The sequence below is a fragment of the Oryctolagus cuniculus genome, chromosome 13 (assembly GCF_964237555.1).
Source record: "Oryctolagus cuniculus chromosome 13, mOryCun1.1, whole genome shotgun sequence".
Classification (NCBI taxonomy): domain Eukaryota; kingdom Metazoa; phylum Chordata; class Mammalia; order Lagomorpha; family Leporidae; genus Oryctolagus; species Oryctolagus cuniculus.
In genome coordinates this window covers 34,610,912-34,630,039 of record NC_091444.1, presented here as the reverse complement: position 1 = coordinate 34,630,039, position 19,128 = coordinate 34,610,912, and the positions used below count along the sequence as shown (strand labels likewise).

Here is a 19,128-nt window from a genome sequence, read left to right as displayed (position 1 = left end):
AAATTATTTTAAACCTTATATTTCATCTAAGCATTTCTCATCTTTTTAAAAATAGGTAAATCAACAAACTGGGAAGATGATGGCTGGGGAGCATGGGAAGAAACAGAACCTCAAGAACCTGTGAGTTTTATAAATGCCTGCATGCTTTTTCATAGTGGCATTTTCCTTTTGTAAGGATGGTGACATTTCAGTGTTATGTTGACATCTTAAAATCTATGTCAGGGACATTCTTATGCTACTTAGTAACACTTAACTGTTAGATACCTATTTTTATTTTAAGTGTATTTGCTTATTTTTATTTATCTGAAAGGCAGGGCAACAGAGACAGAGATCTCCCATCTAGTGATTCATTCTGCAGATGGTTGCACTAGCCAATACTGGGCCAGAGAACGACTAACACCATCTGAATATCCCATGTGAGTGACAGGAACCCAAGTACTTTGCTGTCATCTTCTGCTTTCCCAGGGTGCACATTAGCAGGAAGCTGGATTGGAAACAGAGCTGAAACTGAAACCTGGACACTAATGGGAGTTGTGGGTATCCCAAGTGGCAGCTTAACTTGCTGCACCACAATCGTTACTCATCTGTGGATCCCTGTTTTTAAGGAATGTAATGACTTTATATAGCTAAGTGGGATAAGTGGAAAACAGTAGCTTTGAGATTCTTTATTCGGCCAGCGCCGTGGCTCACTAGGCTAATCCTCCGCCTGCAGCGCCGGCACCCCAGGTTCTAGTCCCAGTCGGGGTGCTGAATTCTGTCCCGGTTGCTCCTCTTCCAGTCCAGCTCCCTGCTGTGGCCCGGGAAGGCAGTGGAAGATGGCCCAAGTGCTTGGGCCCTGCACCCGCATGGGAGACCAGGAGGAGGCTCCTGGCTTCAGAACGGTGCAGCGCGCCGGCCATAGCAGCCATTTTGGGGGTGAACCAATGGAAGGAAGGCCTTTGTCTCTGTCTCTCTCTCTCACTGTCTAACTCTGCCTGTTAAATAAATAAAGAAAAAGATTATTTATTCTTCATGAGCTATTCTTTTTAGGCTCTTTTACCCATTCATTCAACAAATATTTGTTAAACCCACTAAATTCTAGGCATTTTTATAGGTGCTGAGGATATAGCAATGAATAAGATAGAAAAAGTCTCTGTATATGTTCATATACTGGTTAGTACTAGAAAATCTAACTAGAGGGGCTGGCGCAGTGGCGTAGTGGATAAAGCCGCGACCTGCAGTGCCGGCATCCCATATGGACACCGGTTCAAGACTCTGCTGCTCCACTTCCAATCCAGCTTTCTGCTATGGCCTGGGAAAGTAGTAGAAGATGGCCCAAGTCATTGGGCCCCTGCACCCACGTGGGAGACCTGGAAGAAGCTCCTGGCTTCAGACTGGCGCAGCTCTGGCCGTGGTAGCCAATTGGGCAGTGAACCAGTGGATGGAAGACCTCTCTCTCTCTGCCTCTCCTCTCTCTCTAACTCTGAATTTCAAATAAATAAATAAATATTAAAAAAAGAAAGAAAGAAAATCTAACTAGAACTGACTTAAAAAGCAAGGAAGTTTATCAGTTCATGTAGAAGAAAGTCCAGAGACAGGATGTGCTGTTGGGTTGGCTCGTCAGGAGATTCAACCATGTCATCAAGTACTTTCCTCCTGTCTACTTTGTAGGTACAGTGTTGAATTTATCCTAAGTGTTGTTCTACCAGATGTAGTGTGGCATATTTATTCACTCATGACCAGAGGGGGAAAAAGACTCGTACTTTCTGTGGCTCTTCAAACAGTAAGGAACAACTTTCCTAGAAACCTTTAGCAAACCTTGCTTTATATCTTCTTGGACCACTTGCTCATATATGAACTAATCGCTGGCGAGGAATTATGAGATTTTCTTCAGTCAATCACATCATTATGGGGATTTGGAGGATAAGAGGTCCAGCTTCTCTTGAGGCCTATGAACAGGGGAGGAATTGATACTTGAACAAAATCATGATTTTTTTTTTTTTCAAAGAAAGAAGAATGAATATCTGAGGACACTTCAAATGTGGAAAATGAAATTGAAAGATTATTTTGGGGCCAAAATTTTTTGAATTTACACATGTATGGGGTTCGAAAAGCTCATGAAAGTGTATATTATGAAAAAACTATGTGAATTTAATTTTTTTAAATACTTTATTTGAAAGGCAGTGTTACAGAGAGAGAGTGTCAGAGAGAGAGATCTCTCATCTGCTGGTTCAGTCCCCATATGGCCACAATGGTCACAGCTAGACTGGTCTGAAGCCAGGAGCCAGGAGCTTCTTTTAATTTTTTGCACTCTCATATAATCCCTGTTCCTAAGATTTTATATTCTAGTGGGGAGAGAGAAATAAAAAAGAAAGATGCAAGTTATCAAATGTTAGTAAGGTATGCAGAGAATATGAATGGTGATAACAAGGTGATTAAGTGGCTACTACAGATTGAATGTTTAAAGAAGATAATTAGGAGCTGGCGTTACGGCATAGTCGGTAACCCTGCTGCCTGTGATGCCTACATCCCCTGTGAGTGCCAGTTTGAGTTATGCTGCTGCACTTCCGATCCAACTCCCAGTTAATGTACCTGGAAAAGCAGCAGAAGATGGCTCAAGTGCTTGGGACTCTGTATCCATGTGGGAGGTCCAGAAGAAGCTGCTGGCTCCTGGCTTTAGCCTGGCCTAGCCCCAGTCATTGCAGCCATTTGGGGACTGAACCAGCAGGTGGAAGATCTTTCTCTCTAACTCTGCCTTTCAAATAAATAAAATAAATCTTAAAAAAAAAAAAAGACAGCATTTCACAGGGTATGCCATTTAAACTGAGATCTACAAAACCACATAAAGTCAATAAAGTGAAGATTTGGTAAGGAGTGTTCTAGTTGAGGGCAGCATTTCCTCAAAGGCCCTAAAGCAGGAACTGGCTTAGAGTTTAAAGAAACATAAAGAAGGCCAGTGTGGCATGGCAGGACTGAGACAGCTACACAGTGGGATCAGAGCAGGAAACAGGTCTGATGCAAAGCTTTGTGAATTCAGAATTTATTTCAGATGCAATGGGAAATCACATTTATCTGATTTCTGTAATTCGTGATGGCTGCTTCTTGGAATAGGTTGAAGTAGGATGCAAGAGAAGCAGGGAGACCAATTAGGAGGCTGTTGTAGTAATTCTGTTGAGAAAGTAAAGTTGCTTTGATTAAGGTGATATTAGTGAAAAATGAAAAGCAAATTCAGGCTGACTTTAGAAGGTAACAAGATTTTCCACTCAGTTGATTGTGAGGGATGAGGGGAAAGTAAAGAATCAAGAACAACTTCTTTGATCTGTGATGTGGTATCAAATAGATAAAACATGATTAGGGAAGTGCTGATATTTTCAAATGGTGAATAGTAGGAAATATTGTCTTTATTTTGTTAATGTTTGAAAATATTCATGATAACTAAGCTGTTTTTGACCAGTCATCTTTATTTCAATTCACAATACATCAGTATATTCAGAGTTTTTTTTAGGTGAACTGCAAGCATTTATATCAGAAATAAAATACTTTATTCTTTTTAAAGAATAATAATAAAAATTTTATTAATAAAATTCTTTTTAAAGAATCTAGCTTCTCATGCTTTTACATTTGTACCAGTCAGTTATTTGGAAACTCCACTGTCTAGTTGAGAATTGTGAAAAAAGCAGAGCAATATTTTAATATTATATCAAATTCTGACTTCATAGATCTGTCCACATTTATTGCTTTTTTAATCCCTTAAAATTTTATTTATTTTTTAAAGATTTTTATTTCTTTATTTGAAAGAGTTATACAGAGAGAAGAGACAGAGAGAGAGAGGTCTTTGATGGTTCACTCCCCAGTTGGCCGCAACGGCCAGAGCTGCGCCGATCTGAAGCCAGGAGCTTCTTCCAGGTCTCCCACACGGGTGCAGAGACCTAAGAACTGGGGCCATCTTCTACTGCTTTCCCAGGCCGTAGCAGAGAGCTGGATCAGAAGTGGAGCCACCAGGACTTGAACTGTCGCCCATAGGGGATGCTGGCACTCCAGGCCAGGGCGTTAACCTGCTGCACCACAGTGCCAGCCCCAAATACCTTAAAATTTTAATGGGCAACTGGCCACATGAGTGTTCACTAATTCTTCTGTGCTTGCTTGCTTGCTTGCTTTTTTTTTTTTTTTTTAAAGACTTATTTATTTATTTGAAAGGCAGAGTCACAAAGAGGCAGAGATAGAGAGATAGGGGTCTTCCATCTACTGGTTCACTCTCCAAATGACCACAACGGCTGGAGCTGAGCCTATCTGAAGGCTGGAGCTTCTTCTGGGTCTCTCACAGGGTACAGGGCCCAAGGACTTGAGCCATCTTCCACTGCTTTCTCGGGCACATTAGCAGGGAGCTGGATCGGAAGTGGAGCAGCCAGGACTTGAACTGGCCCTCATATGGGATGCTGGCACTGCAGGAGGCAGCCTTACTGGCTACACCACAGTGCTGGCCCCTGTTCACTAATTTAAGGGGAGTTTTTAAGGAGTCAGATATATCCCCCAAATTTCTAAGAACATGCCAAAGATTTTTCAAGCTTGCATTATTCCAAAGAGGTTTTTGTTTTGTTTTGTTTTTAAACCCTTTACCAACTCTCCCTGATAAAGGTGTCAGTGCCCAGAAATCAAGTGCAGCTCTTCTTTCCCAAATAAATTGTTTGGAATCACACATGAATGCAACGTGAACAGTGAAGAAGCACAAGCCTTCTGGTACAAGAATAAACAGTTTTTGCAAAACTGCTTCCATGTGTTTGCCTTGAGCAACTGGATGGATGTGTCATATTGAATTGGGGAAGATGAGAAAATAGGAGAAGAAATCAGAGAACATAGTGTGCTAAGTCAAGACATGCCCATGTAATAGAGATTTGTGGAAAGCTCCATGGAGCGATTAAGAACAGGAAACCATTTTGGAAGACCTCTAGGTGGAATAGTATAAAATACAGCTATTGGAAGATGGTTATCCCATCAACTCTACAAACACCTTGTCCCTTGCTGTTCAGGTGCTATGTCAAAATGGTGACTCAGCTTTGACTAACTGACTTCTATCAAGAATAATATGGAGTTGAGAAAGTAATTTACAGCTTCCTTCCCCATACATGTCTCTGTCACTACTACACTGTGTATTATTTTATAGTTTCTTGCTTGCTTTTTTGCTTCTTCAGTTAGGTAATGAACTTCTGAAGATCAAAGACTGAGTCTGAGTTATTATAGGAGCCAGAGCAGGTGCCTCAGCATATGTTTCTGAACATATGCCATTTTTAACTAGAAAATAGGAGTAGGACAAGAGATCACATCCAGAAATAGCAAATACTTCATTAATCATCATAGTTTTCATAATATTTATAGAGATACTCTCTCTCCTATTGCTATTTTTGTGATTCTTGTTTTCTCTAGTTTTTTCTTGGTTAGTCTACAAAGTTTTTTTGAATTTTGTTGATTTGTTTCAGAGCTGTTTCAAAACAAAGTTCCATTAACTTCGCCATTGTTTTTCTATTTTTATTGTGTTCAGTTGTATCTCTAACTCTTTTTGGGGTTACTTTGCTCTTCTTTTTCTAGTTTCTTAAAACAGAATTGTAGATTATATACGTTAAATTGCTCTTGCCTTCTTATATAAAGCCATAAATTTCCCTCTAAGCAATAATTGAGCTCCATCTCACATATTTTGAGAGGATGTATAGAATTGAAGATTTGTTTGATGATAAATACCTAGTGATAGTGAAATGAGTAGTGAGTACTGGAAAAGGAATATTCTGAGTCAAGGTCCTCCATTAAGGAAGGCAGAATGGGAAACCCTCATTCAAGAGAGACTAGAGGGCCGGTACCGTGGCTCACTTGGCTAATCCTCCGCCTGCGGTGCTGGCATCCCATATGGGCGCTGGGTTCTAGTCCCAGTTGCTCCTCTTCCAGTCCAGCTCTCTGCCATGGCCTGGGAAGGCAGTGGAGGATGGCCCAAGTGCTTGAGCGTCTGTCCCCACGTAGGAGACCAGGAAGAAGCACCTGGCTCCTGGCTTCAGATCAGAACAGCGCCGGCCGTAGCGGCCATTTGGGGTGTGAACCAATGGAAGGAAGACCTTTCTCTCTGTCTCTCTCTCTCTCACTGTCTATCTGTCAAAAAATAAAAATAAAATTAAAAAATTCAAAAGAGACTTGAAATATGCTCTTTCAGTTTAACAGAAAGTGAGAGAATCATTTTACAGAGGCAATTATGATTTAACAGATTAACAGAAAATGAAAACATGCTGGTCAGCTAGAGGCCCCAGAGAAATAAAGAATAACCGTTTGTAAACAAGGCCACTTCAATCACCCATGTGACTGAATTGGAATAATTAGACTAGATCTCACACGTACCAGGCCATTTCTTAGGTTTTCTTTTCATCATTGAGAGGCACTGTCCTTTTTGTCTTAAAATAGAGGTTCTCTCCACTCCCTTAATTCTGGATCCTTAGGCGTTATGCATGGTGACCCCAAGTCATGACAGTAGTGAGAACAGCAAAGCAAATTGGATCCAAGGTGCTGGGCGCATTTGCTGCAGGGACCAGCTTCCCATGGCAGTACAGCCTGAGAAGCAACAGAGTTGGCAGTGCAGTGGAACTGCATTGTCTGAGTTCAGTTCCCTGCACCTTGCATATAGCCTGGGGGAAGTTGTCTTTTTTTTTTTTTTTTTTTTTTTTTTTTTTGACAGGCAGAGTTAGAGAGAGAGACAGAGACAGAGAGAAAGGTCTTCCTTCTGTTGGTTCAGTTGGCGCGCTGCACCGATCTGAAGCCAGGAGCCAGGTGCCTCTCCTGGTCTCCCATGCGGGTGCAGGGCCCAAGCACTTGGACCATCCTCCACTGCCCTCCCGGGCCACAGCAGAGAGCTTGACTGGAAGAGGAGCAGCCAGGACAGAACTTGGCACCCAGCCTGAACTAGAACCCAGGGTGCTGGTGCCGCAGGCGGAGGATTAGCCTAGTGAGCCGTGGCGCCAGCCAAGGGAAGTTGTCTAGATAAATCTGTTTCCCCAGAATAGTGATAGAACTTCCTTTCTAGACTTACTTTGAGAATTAAGTAAGATGTATTTGTGAAGTACTTAATATAGTGTCTGGCACATAGAAAATGTTTGGTAAATGTTCCTGTGAACGTCATTCGAATCACCTGTGTCATCCGTGCCTCATTTTTTTTTAACTTTTATTTAATAAATATAAATTTCCAAAGTACAGCTTTTGGATTACAGTGGCTTTTTCCCCCCATAACTTCCCTCCCACCCACAACCCTCCCATCTCACGCTCCCTCTCCCATTCCATTCACATTAAGATTCATTTTCAATTATCTTTATTATACAGAAGATCAGTTTAGCATATATTAAGTAAAGATTTCAACAGTTTGCATCCACACAGAAACACAAAGTGTAAAGTACTGTTTGAGTACTAGTTACAGCATTAATTTACATTGTACAACAAACACATTAAGGACAGAGATCCTACATGGGAGTAAGTGCACAGTTACTCCTGTTGTTGACTTAACAATTGACACCCTTGTTTATGGCATCAGTAATCACCCTAGGCTCTTGTCATGGGTTGCCAAGGCTGTGGAAGCCTTTTGAGTTCGCCAACTCTGATCTTATTTAGACAAGGTTGTAGTCAAAGTGGAAGTTCTCTCCTCCCTTCAGAGAAAGGTACCTCCTTCTTTGATGGCCCGTTCTTTCCACTGGGATCTCACTCACAGAGATCTTTCATTTAGGTGTTTGTTTGTTTGTTTGCCAGAGTGTCTTGGCTTTCCATGCCAAAAATACTCTCATGGGCTCTTCAGCCAGATCTGAATGCCTTAAAGGCTGATTCTGAGGCCAGAGTGCTGTTTAGGACATCTGCCATTCTATGAGTCTGCTGTGTATCCCGCGTCCCATGTTGGATTGTTCTCTCCTTTTTAATTCTTTCAGTCAGTATTAGCAGACATGAGTCTTGTTTATGTGATCCCTTTGACTCTTTTTTTTTTTTTTTTTTTTGACAGACAGTAAATAGTGAGAGAGAGAGACAGAGAGAAAGGTCTTCCTTTACTGTTGATTCACCCTGCAATAGCCGCCACGGCCAGTGCACTGCGGCCAACGCATCGCGCTGATCCGAAGCCAGGAGCCAGATGATTCTCCTGGTCTCCCATACGGGTGCAGGGCCCAAGGACTTGGGCCATCCTCCACTGCCTTCGCGGGCCATAACAGAGAGCTGGCCTGGAAGAGGGGCAACTGGGACAGAATCCGGTGCCCCGACTGGGACTTGAACCTGGTGTTCCAGCGCTGCAGGCGGAGGATTAGCCTATTGAGCTGTGGCGCTGGCCTCCCTTTGACTCTTAATCCTTTCATTATGATCAATTGTGAACTGAAACTGATCACTTGGACCAATGAGATGGCATTGGTACATGCCACCTTGATGGGATTGTATTGGAATCCCCTGACACGTTTCTAACTCCACCATTTGGGGCAAGTCCGATTGAGCATGTCCCAAATTGTACATGTCCTCCCTCTCTTATTCCCACTCTTATATTTAACAGGGATCACTTTTCAGTTAAAATTTAAACACCTAAGAATAATTGTGTGTTAATTACAGAGTTCAACCAATAGTATTAAGTAGAACAAAAAAAAAATACTAAAATGGATAAAGTATTACATTGTATATCAATAGTCAGGACAAGGGCTGATCAAGTCACTGTTTCTCATAGTGTCCATTTCATTTCAACAGGTTTCCTTTTTGGTGCACGGTTAGTTGTCACCAATGAGGGAGAACATATGACATTTGTCCCTTTAGGACTAGCTTATTTCACTCAGCATGATGTGTTCCAGATTCCTCCATTTTGTTGCAAATGACCAGATTTCATTATTTTTTACTGCTGTATAGTATTCTATAGAGTACATATCCCATAATTTCTTTATCCAATCTACTGTTGATGGCATTTAGGTTGATTCCAGGTCTTAGCTATTGTGAATTGAGCTGTAATAATCATTAAGGTGCAGATAGCTCTTTTATCTACCAATTTAATTTCCTTTGGGTAAATTCTAAGGAATGGGATGGCTGGGTTGTATGGTAGGGTTATCTTCAGGTTTCTGAGGAATCTCCAGACTGACTTCCATAGTGGCTTGACCAGTTTGCATTCCCACCAACAGTGGGTTAGTGTCCCTTTTTCCCCACATCCTCGCCAGCATCTGTTGTTGGTAGATTTCTGTATGTGAGCCATTCTAACCGGGGTGAGGTAAAACCTCATTGTGGTTTTGATTTGCATTTCCCTGATTGCTATGATCCTGAACATTTTTTCATGTGTCTATTCCGTGCCTCATTTTTCTTCACTTTGAGGACCAAACACTGCTTAGGTCTCCCGTCACCTGCTCATTATGGTGCTAAAGGATTTCTTAGAGAAGAAATTTTGTTATTGTGCCTGCTTTCTACATGTCATATTGTTTGAGTACAAAGTAACAGTATGGAAAAAATTAAGACATAAACTTTTCCGCCTTTTGTTCTTTGTTCACCTTTTTATAGCACATTTCCATAGTTGATCTCCTAATATATCAAGAGACTTGTTTCTTTTTAGGAATTATCTTTTTTTTTTTTAAGATTTATTTATTTTACCTGAAAGTCAGAGTTACACAGAGAGAGAAGGAGAGGCAGAGAGAGAGGTCTTCCATCCGCTGGTTCACTCCCCAATTGGCCACAACAGCTGGAGCTACACCAGTCTGGAGCCAGGAGCTTCTTCCAGATCTGCTACGAAGGTGCAGGAGTCCAAGGACTTGGGCCATCTTCCACTGCTTTCCCAGGTCATAGCAGAGAATTGGATCAGAAGTGGAGCAGCCGGGACTCTAACCGGCACTCATATGAGATGCTGGCACTGCAGGTGGCGGCATACTCGCTACGCAGCAGCACCAGCCCCTAGAGGATTTATCTTTAAAAAATGGCTTATGGGCCAGCGCTGTGGAATAGCAGGTTAAATCACCTTCTGTAGCACCAGCATCCCATATGGACACTGTTCATTTCCCAGATACTTCTCTTCCTATCCAGCTGCCTGAGAAAGCAGTGGAAGATGGCCCAAGTGCCTGGGCCCCTTTACCCATGTGGGAGACTCAGAAGAAGCTACTGGCTCCTGGTTTTGGTCTGGCCCAGTCCTGGCTGTTTCGGCCATTTGGGGGATGAACCCCTCTGTATATAACTCTGCCTTTCAAAAAAAATCTTTACAAAAAAATTCGTTTATACATAATATTTCTCTTCCTCCACCTCCCCACTACCAGTGGTTTCTGTTTTAAATTTGCTTCATAATACTATGCTAAAATTTACTTGGGGTAAAATAACCAAGATTTCTGGGGGATAAGAAGTTTTTAACCCTGCTTAACAGGATATTGCTTGGTTTTAGGTATTGTCTTTAGAAGCTTTTTTATCTTATGAATCTGATACATTGCACGTTGTGCCTTAGTCACAAAGAAGAGTTACTTCAGAATTACCTGTGACCAGGAGCTTGCGGTTGCATAGATACGTAGCTACTCCCCCATGGGGTTGTAGGTGAAAAGAAGTGATGCTGGTATCCCACATTAGTGCTGGTTTGAGTCCCTGCTACCACCTTTCTCATCTAGCTCCCTGCTAATGCACCTGAGAAAATTGCAGATAAAGACTGAAGTGTTTGGGCCCCTGCCACCCACATGGGAAACCAGGATGGAGTTCCAGGCTCCTGGCTTCCACCTAGCTCAGCTGCAACCAGCTGTTGTGGCTATTTGAAGAGTGAACCAGTGAATGGAAGATTGTGTGTGTGTGTATGTGTGTGTGTGTATCTGTGTCACTATCACTCTGCCTTTCAAATACATAAAGAGGCATAGGGCTTGATTACAACACGATTGCATTCAGGGATAATCTAGCATCATTCCTGAGAAGCACAACCTAAGCTTCAGATCTAGAGTTTTATGGCATATCAAACCCTAATGGTGTTATGTAATGTAATGGTGGCATTTGTAACCTGTTTTTATGATCTGTAATACCCACTTGTCTACACTGACTTTACTGAGGCAAACTGCCATGTTATGCTTTCATTCCCACAGTCAGAAGAAGGAGAGTAGATAGGACATAAAAAAGAAAATGTGGTGGAAAATGGCATACTGGTTTTTCTGCCTCTGCCACTCACCTGTAATCAATAGATGAAACTAATCCACATGAAATTGTTTTTAAAAATTTTTAAGGGGCCAGTGCTGTGGCATAGCCTGTTAAGCCACTGCCTGCAGTGCTGGCATCCCATATGGATGCAGGTTCAAGTCCTGACTGCTCCATTACCAGTCCAGCCCCCTGCTAATGTGCCTGGGAAAGCACAAGCAGATGGCCCAAGTACTTGGGCTCCTACACCCACTTGGGAGACCCAAAGAAGCTCCTGGCTTCGACCATTTGAGGAGTGAATCAGTGGATGGAAAATCAGTCTCTCTCTTTCTCTCTCTCTCTCTGCCTCCTCTCCCTCTCTCTCTAACTCTACCTTTCAAATAAATCTTTAAAACAGTTTTACTTCGTTTTCATTTTGAAAGGCAGAGAGACAGATTTTCTGTCTGCTAGTTCAATCCCCAAATGCCTTCAACAGTGAAGGCTGGACCAGGTTGAACTCAGTCCTAGTTTCCCACGTGCATGGCAGAGACCCAATACTTGAGCCAACACCTGCTGCCTCTCAGGATGTGTATTACCAGAGAAATGGAATGGGTCAAGACTGAAACCCAGGCACCCCGGTATGAAGGTATTCCAAGCAACACTTAACCACTGTGCCAGAGCCCGCGCCCCACTCCCATCCTTGAAATTTCAATTCTAGTTTCATATTATTAAATACGTTTGTGAGATGGCTAAGCAGTGTTAGGGATATAACCAAATTCTCTGAATTTACTTTTAAACAAGTGACACCTGTTTCCCATGCTTTCATCATAGTCCTTATGGAGTAAAATTCCTTTTTGCTTCTTGGATCACTTGCAGTCCATTTGTCTTGGTGGTGGTAAACAAGGCTTGATCATAATCTGACACTGAGTTCAAGACCCAACTAAAAAGGATGTGATATGCTATCCTTTCTTGTATCTGTCTAACTTGTACCAACCATGTATACTCAGTCTCTCTATAACTCTGCCTTTGAAATAAATAAATCTGTAAAAAAGTAAGTCTATAGGAGAGCAAGTTCTTTCTTTTTTTTTTTTTTAAGATTTACTTATTTATTTGAAAATCAGAGTTATACAGAGAGAGAAGAGGCAGAGAGAGAGAGAGGGCTTCCATCCTCCGGTTCACTCTTCCAATTGACCACAATGGCTGGAGCTGCGCCAATCCGAAGCCAGGAGCTTCTTCCAGTTCTCCCACGCGAGTGCAGGGGCCCAAAGTCCTGGGCCATCTTCCACTGGAAAGCAAGTACTTTCAAAAACTATCGGTCTGGTAACAAATTAATATGGCATATAGAGCACAATTTGGGAATATCTAGAAAATTTGCTAATACAAATTTCCTTTGACCCAGCAACTTTACTTCTAGGCATTTTTGCTACTAGTATACTCCTACACAAACAAAGTGACAAATGAATAAAGTTATTCATTATAGCATTCAGTTGCTTGTAACAGTGAAGGATTTTAATCAATAGAAATACCCATCACAACACCAATACCCATCAGTAGAGGGATAGTTAAATGAATTATGGGGGCTGCACTATGGTGTAGTGGGTAAAGCCGCCGCCTGCAGTTCTGGTATCCCATATGGACGCTGGTTCAAGTCCCAGCTGCTCACTTCTGATCCAGCTCTCTGCTATGGCCTGGGAAAGCAGTAGAAGAGGGCCCAAGCCCCTGGGCCCCTGCACCCAATGGGAGATCTGGAGGAAGCTCCTGGCTCCTGGGTTTGGATTGGTGCAGTTCCGGCCATTGCAGCCAATTGGGGAGTGGACCAGCAGATGGAAGACCTCTCTCTCTCTCTCTCTCTCTCTCTCTCACTCTCTCTCACTCTCTCTCCCCCTCCCTCTCTCCCTATCTGTAACTCTGACTTTGAAATAAATAAAATAAATCTTTAAAAAAATGAATTATCCTCATGACAAGAGCCTAGGGTGATTACTGATGCCATAAACAAGGGTGTCAATTTGTTAAATCAACAACAGGAGTCACTGTGTACTTACTCCTCATGTAGGATCTCTATCCTTAATGTGCTGTACATTGTGATTTAATGCTATAACTAGTACTCAAACAGTACTTTACACTTTGTGTTTCTGTGTGGGTGCAAACTGTTGAAATCTTTACTTAATATATGCTAAATTGATCTTCTGTGAATGGAATGGGAGAGGGAGCGTGAGATGGGAGGGTTGTGGATGGGAGGGAAGTTATGGGGGGGGAGCCACTGTAATACAAAAGCTGTACTTTAGAAATTTATATTTATTAAATAAATTTAAAATTTTTGTAAAAAAATGAATTATGTTGTATCCATAAAATGGAATACTTTGTAGCCATTAAAAAGATTAAAGAAGCTTCTTGAGGAATGAGGTACAAGATATATATTAAGAAATAATCAGACTGTCAAAATTTATGTTTATTAAGTTGCCATTCATGTAAGAAAAAAGAGAAAAGAGTAGCAAATATATTTGCTTGGTGGGTATAAACTATCTCTGGAAGTACATAGAAGAACTATTGAACTGGTTGTCTTTGGAGTAACTAGGTGGTTAGAGAACAGGAGAATGAGAGAGACCTTTCAAAGATGACTTTTTATACTTGATGAATTTTTTTAGTAATAGGAATTTACCCACATAATAAATAAAAACAAAACCACTTTGCAGGTGAAATAGAAAGAATGACATTTTTTTAAAAAGATTTATTTACTTATTTGAAAGTCAGAGTTACACAGAGAGAGCGAGCTGCACCGATCTAGAGCCAGGAGCTTCTTCTGGGTATCCTGTGCGGGTGCAGGGGCCCAAGGACTTGAGCCATCTTCTACTGTTTTCCCAGGCCATAGCAGAGAGCTGGATTAGAAGTGGAGCAGCTGCGTCTCGAACCGGCACCCATATGGGATGCCGGAGCTTCAGGCCAGGGCATTAACCTGCTGCGCCACAGCACCGGCCCCGAAAGTATCACATTTTTATCAAACACTTTTTTATCAAACACTTTTTTATCAATCCTGCAACCATAATAAACAGATAATTTTTTTCTTTGTTGTCTAGCTGTGGTTACCATAATCATCTCTCTATAAATAGGATTATTTACTAAGTTTCTCAATACTAAATACTAAATATTTTAATTTTTTCTCCCTTCTCCCTCAAGTCAGAACAAGCAAAGTTGAAAACTCTTGTTTTAGCATGTGCAATAATTGTGTTTTTATTCATAGGAAGAAGAAGGGAATGCTTACAAAACACCAAAAACTTCCTGGCTTCAAGATTGTGTTTTGTCCTTATCTCCAACCAACGATCTTATGGTTATAGCTCGGGAGCAAAAGGCTGTATTTCTAGTGCGTAAGTACCATATTTTCAGTGGCCTTTATTTTAATGCATGAAATAGACTAGAAAACTGATTAGATGGAAAAACAAGTTATTCTATTGCATGCATTATATAGTAGCATCTGTAGTTTATGTATTATATGTAAAACATCCTATTTCCTTTCCCTCCTCCCTTCTCTCCTGCTTGTTTTTTTTTTATGTTTTCCTTTCTTGATTACAGATGTTTTAGTTTTCTTTTTGTGGTACTTCAGAGGCAGTACTGGGCGTTGCCCTGTTCTTTCAAGGCGCAATCAAAGCTTAAAAGGTCGTAGAACCCTTCATAATGAGTGAGGGGATTTTCAACTCTAATTTTAAGGCTCACAATACTGTAGGTTTCTTTATTGAACGTAAGCTTTTAGTTGTAATTTTTGTTGAAGACTAAAATGAAGGTTAGGAGAATATGTGGGGTGAGAAAAACCTCACTGATTAGGATCAATGCTGTGGCTTAGCCGGTAAAGCCACCACCTCTGATGCCAGCATCACATATGGGCGTGGGTTCAAGTCCTCGCTGCTCCACTTCCAATTCAGCTCTCTGCTTGGTCTGGGAAAGCAGTAGAAGATGGCCCAAGTATTTGGGCCTTTGCACCCACGTGGAAGACCCAGAAGAAGATTCTGGTTCCTCGCCTCAGATTGGCCCAGCTCCAGCCATTGCAGCCATTTGGGGAGTGAACCAGTGGATGGAAGACTCACTCTCTCTCTTTCTCTCTCTCTCAGCCTCTGCCTTTCTGTAACTCTGCCTTTTGAATAAATAAATCTTAAAAACTCATTGATTGATCAAAACAAGTTATGTATAAAATGGCTATGAAATGGTCTTGTAAACAAATTTAACCTCCAGTAGTGTAAATCTAATAGAAAAATTTTCTGTATCATCTGAAGATAAAAGTAGTATGGAAAATAAAATAAGTAGGATATTATATAGGAATTAATAATTTTATTCTGTAAGAATTATGACTACATTATATAGGCTTAATTGGAAAAACTCCAGGCTAAGAGACTATATGGTTTTTTTAAAAATCTTATAAAAATTTTAAAACATTATCATATATTTACCTATAAAAAACCTAAGAGAGGGGCCGGCGCCGTGGCTCACTTGGTTAATCTTCCGCCTGTGGTTGCTGGCATCCCATATAGGTGCTGGGTTCTAGTCCTGGTTGCTCCTCTTCCAGTCCAGCTCTCTGCTGTGGCCCGGGAAGGCAGTGGAGGATGGCCCAAGTGCTTGGGCCCCTGCACCCGCATGGGAGACCAGGAGGAAGCATCTGGCTCCTGGCTTCAGATCGGCGCAGCGTTCCGACCGTAGTGGCCATTTGGGGGTGAAAAGACCTAAGAGAGTTAATACAGAACCATTAAGTTTCATATTCATCACTCTAAAGGGAAAGAGTAAAATTTATGAATTACTGTTTACCATAAAGTTATTTAATGTGATATCTTAATTTTTTTCAGCAAAGTGGAAATACAGTGACAAAGGAAAGGAAGAAATGCAATTTGCAGTTGGTTGGAGTGGTTCTTTAAATGTTGAAGAAGGGTAGGTGCCAGTTAAATTTTGTTTCTGGGTTAAATACATGTATAAGATTAACTTGTAAGTGAATTTATTAAGTTTCATTATTTGGAATTAGTAAATATATATATATATATATATATATATACACATACATACACACACACACACATCCCATCTGTAAAGGTTGTAATGAATGAGTTGGTCAGCAAATTTTACTCATCATGTGATTAATATTTTTAAAAAATCCTGTTTGAAGAAAATTTGAGTAAAAATTTCAAAAGAATTCCATAAATCCTTTTTATGTTTGGTTTTTTCCTTCTGTTTTCCCTCCATTACTGTTTTTGTTTTTGTTTTGTTTTTCCCAAAAAAATCACAGTCAGTCATTGTCTTCTTTGCTCTGTTAGTGTTTGACTTGTAGTTGAAAGGGGTGGCAATGGCCGGCACCACGGCCTACTAGGCTAATCTTCCGCCTATAGCACCGGCACCCCGGGGTCTAGTCCCGATCAGGGCACCGGATTCTGTCCCGGTTGCTCCTCTTCCAGGCCAGCTCTCTGCTATGGCCCGGGAGTGCAGTGGAGGATGGCCCAAGTCCTTGGGCCCTGCACCCGCATGGGAGACCAGGAGAAGCACCTGGCTCCTGGCTTCAGATCAGCGCAGTGCGCCGGCCGCGGAGGTCATTGGAGGGTGAACCAATGGCAAAAGGAAGACCTTTCTCCCTGTCTCTCTTTCACTGTCCACTCTGCCTGTCAAAAAAAAAAAAAAAAAAAAAAAGAAAGAAAGAAAAAGAAAAAAAAGAAAGGGATGGCAGTGGTACATTAATTCTTAAAGCCCAAAAGTACTTCAGAAACACAAGTTGATATGTTCAAGTTTCCTGCTGGCCCAGTAAAACTTTTAAAACTGTGATCTCTATCATGGTTACATGGTGGAGCAACCTTGAGCCAAAAACCATTTTCAGTTACATTTTTGTCCTTATCTGAAAACTATTTGACCAGAATGAGTGGATCCTCCAAACTTTTTTTTTTTTTTTTAAGATTTATTTACTTATTTGAAGGGGAGAGTGACAGAGGGAGAGAGAGGGAAAGAGTGAGAGAAGGACCTTCCATCTGCTGGTTCACTCCCCAAATGGCTGCAACAGCTAGGGCTGGTTCTGGCAGCAGACCCATTTGGGTCTCTCATGTGGATGACAGGGGCTCAGGTATCTGGGCCATCCTTCACTGCTTTTCTAGACACTTTAGCAGGAAATAGGATTGGAAGTGAAGCAGTCTGGACTCAAAACTGGCACTGTGATGTGAGATGCCAGTGTCACAGGCAACAGGTTAGCTCACTGCGCAACAGTACTCCCCCTCCAGACTTTGAGTTCAGATCCTTAACAACCAAGTGGAAGTGCTTACTTCATGCCTGGCACGTTGTTGATGTTTTCTATTATTATCAAAATAAATGATAATATTTTTCTATAGCTCATTTATTCAGTCTAAGCATGTTGAAGAAATTTAATTTTTGTGAGAAATGCAAAGCAAACATTGCTTTAAACAACCAAAAGAATAATTTTGTTAGTAATGATGCAGCTTGTTGTATGGGGTGGGAGTGTTGTAGTTTGTGGAATAAGCTAGTGATGCTCCTGAGATTTGACAGTTAAACTAAAGTCAGTTAGTGGGTGTATTAGCATTTTGAGGCTTCATCTCTGAACTTCTGACAAATATTTTTGTTAACTTTTATTTAATGAATATAAATTTCCAAAGTACAGTTTATGGATTACAATGGCTTCCCCCCCCCCCAATAACTTCCCTCCCATCCCTTTCCCTCTCCCTCCCCCTTTCCATTCACATCAAGATTCATTTTCAATTCTCTTTATATACAGAAGATCAGTTTAGCATATATTAAGTAAAGATTTCAACAGTTTGCACCCACATAGAAACACAAAGTGAAAAATACTGTTTGAGTACTAGTTATAGCATTAAATCACAATGTATACCACATTAAGGACAGAGATCCTACATGGGGAGTAAGTGCACAGTGACTCCTGTTATTGACTTAACAAATTGACACTCTTGTTTATGGCATCAGTAATCTCTTGTCATGAGTTGCCAAGGCTATGGAAGCCTTTTGAGTTTGCTGACTCTGATCATATTTAGACAAGGTCATAGTCAAAGTGGAAGTTCTCTCCTCCCTTCAGAGAAAGGTACCTCCTTCTTTGATGACCTGTTCTTTCCACTGGGATCTCACTAGCGGAGATCTTTCATTTAGGGTTTTTGTGTGTGTGTGTGTGTTTTTTGTTTTTTGTTTTTTTTTTTTTTTTGCCAGAGTGTTTTGGCTTTCCATGCCTGTAATACTCTCATGGGCTTTTCAGCCAGATCCGCGTGCTTTAAGGGCTGATTCTGAGGCCAGAGTGCTGTTTAGGACATCTGCCATTCTATGGGTCTGCTGTGTATCTCGCTTCCTATGTTGGATCGTTAAAAAAATATCTTTTTTAGGGAACCTTAAACCTAACATTTGCTTGCAAATATGGGGGTGCTTCAAAAGTTCAAAGTTAAGTCCTGGCTCTGCTTTCAATTCCATCCTTCTATAAATGACACCTGGGAGGCAGTAGGTGATGGTTCAAGTACATGGGTCCCTGCCACCCAAGTGGAATCCCAGGAGTGGATTCCTGACTTTGGCGTGGCCCAGTCCTGGCTATTACCAGCATTTGGGGAAAGTGAATCAACAGATAGAAGACTGATATATTCTTTCTTTCTATCTTTCCTTCCTTCCTTCCTTCCTTCCTTCCTTCCTTCCTTCCTTCCTTCCTTCCTTTCTTCCTTTCTTTCTCCCTCCCTCCCTCCCTCTCCTCCCCTACCTCTCTCTCTCTCTCTCTCCCCTCCCCCTTGCCTTTACAAAAAGGTTTTACAGATTTCTAAAATACTTTTCAAGAAGTTTAGCGTAAAAAAGAATTAAAATCAAACTTATTTTAGAGACCAGTGTTGTGTCACAGCAGCTTAAACCACCACTTGCAATGCCAGCAACCCATATTGAGGTGTAGGTCAAGTCCCAGCTGCTCTGCTTCTGATCCATCTCCTTGCTAATGCACCTGGGATAACAGCAAAAGATGGCCTAATTACCTGGGCTCTTGCCATCCACCTAGGAGACCCAGTGGAGTTCCAGTTTCCATTCTTCAGCCTGGCCCTGCCTTGGCTA

The 19,128-nt window shown here is 41.5% G+C and overlaps 1 protein-coding gene across 4 annotated transcripts in view; it reads left to right on the top strand.

Moving 5' to 3' along the window:
* Positions 1–19,128, top strand: part of RAB3GAP2 (RAB3 GTPase activating non-catalytic protein subunit 2) — a 114,138-nt gene that overhangs the window by 21,295 nt on the left and 73,715 nt on the right. For all 4 annotated transcript variants that reach the window (XM_051820585.2, XM_070055336.1, XM_051820587.2 and 1 more), the window contains 3 exons: positions 56–120; positions 14,312–14,435; positions 15,900–15,981. In XM_051820585.2, coding sequence (XP_051676545.1) covers positions 56–120; positions 14,312–14,435; positions 15,900–15,981 — 271 coding nt within the window. The remainder of the gene's footprint in view (positions 1–55; positions 121–14,311; positions 14,436–15,899; positions 15,982–19,128) is intronic.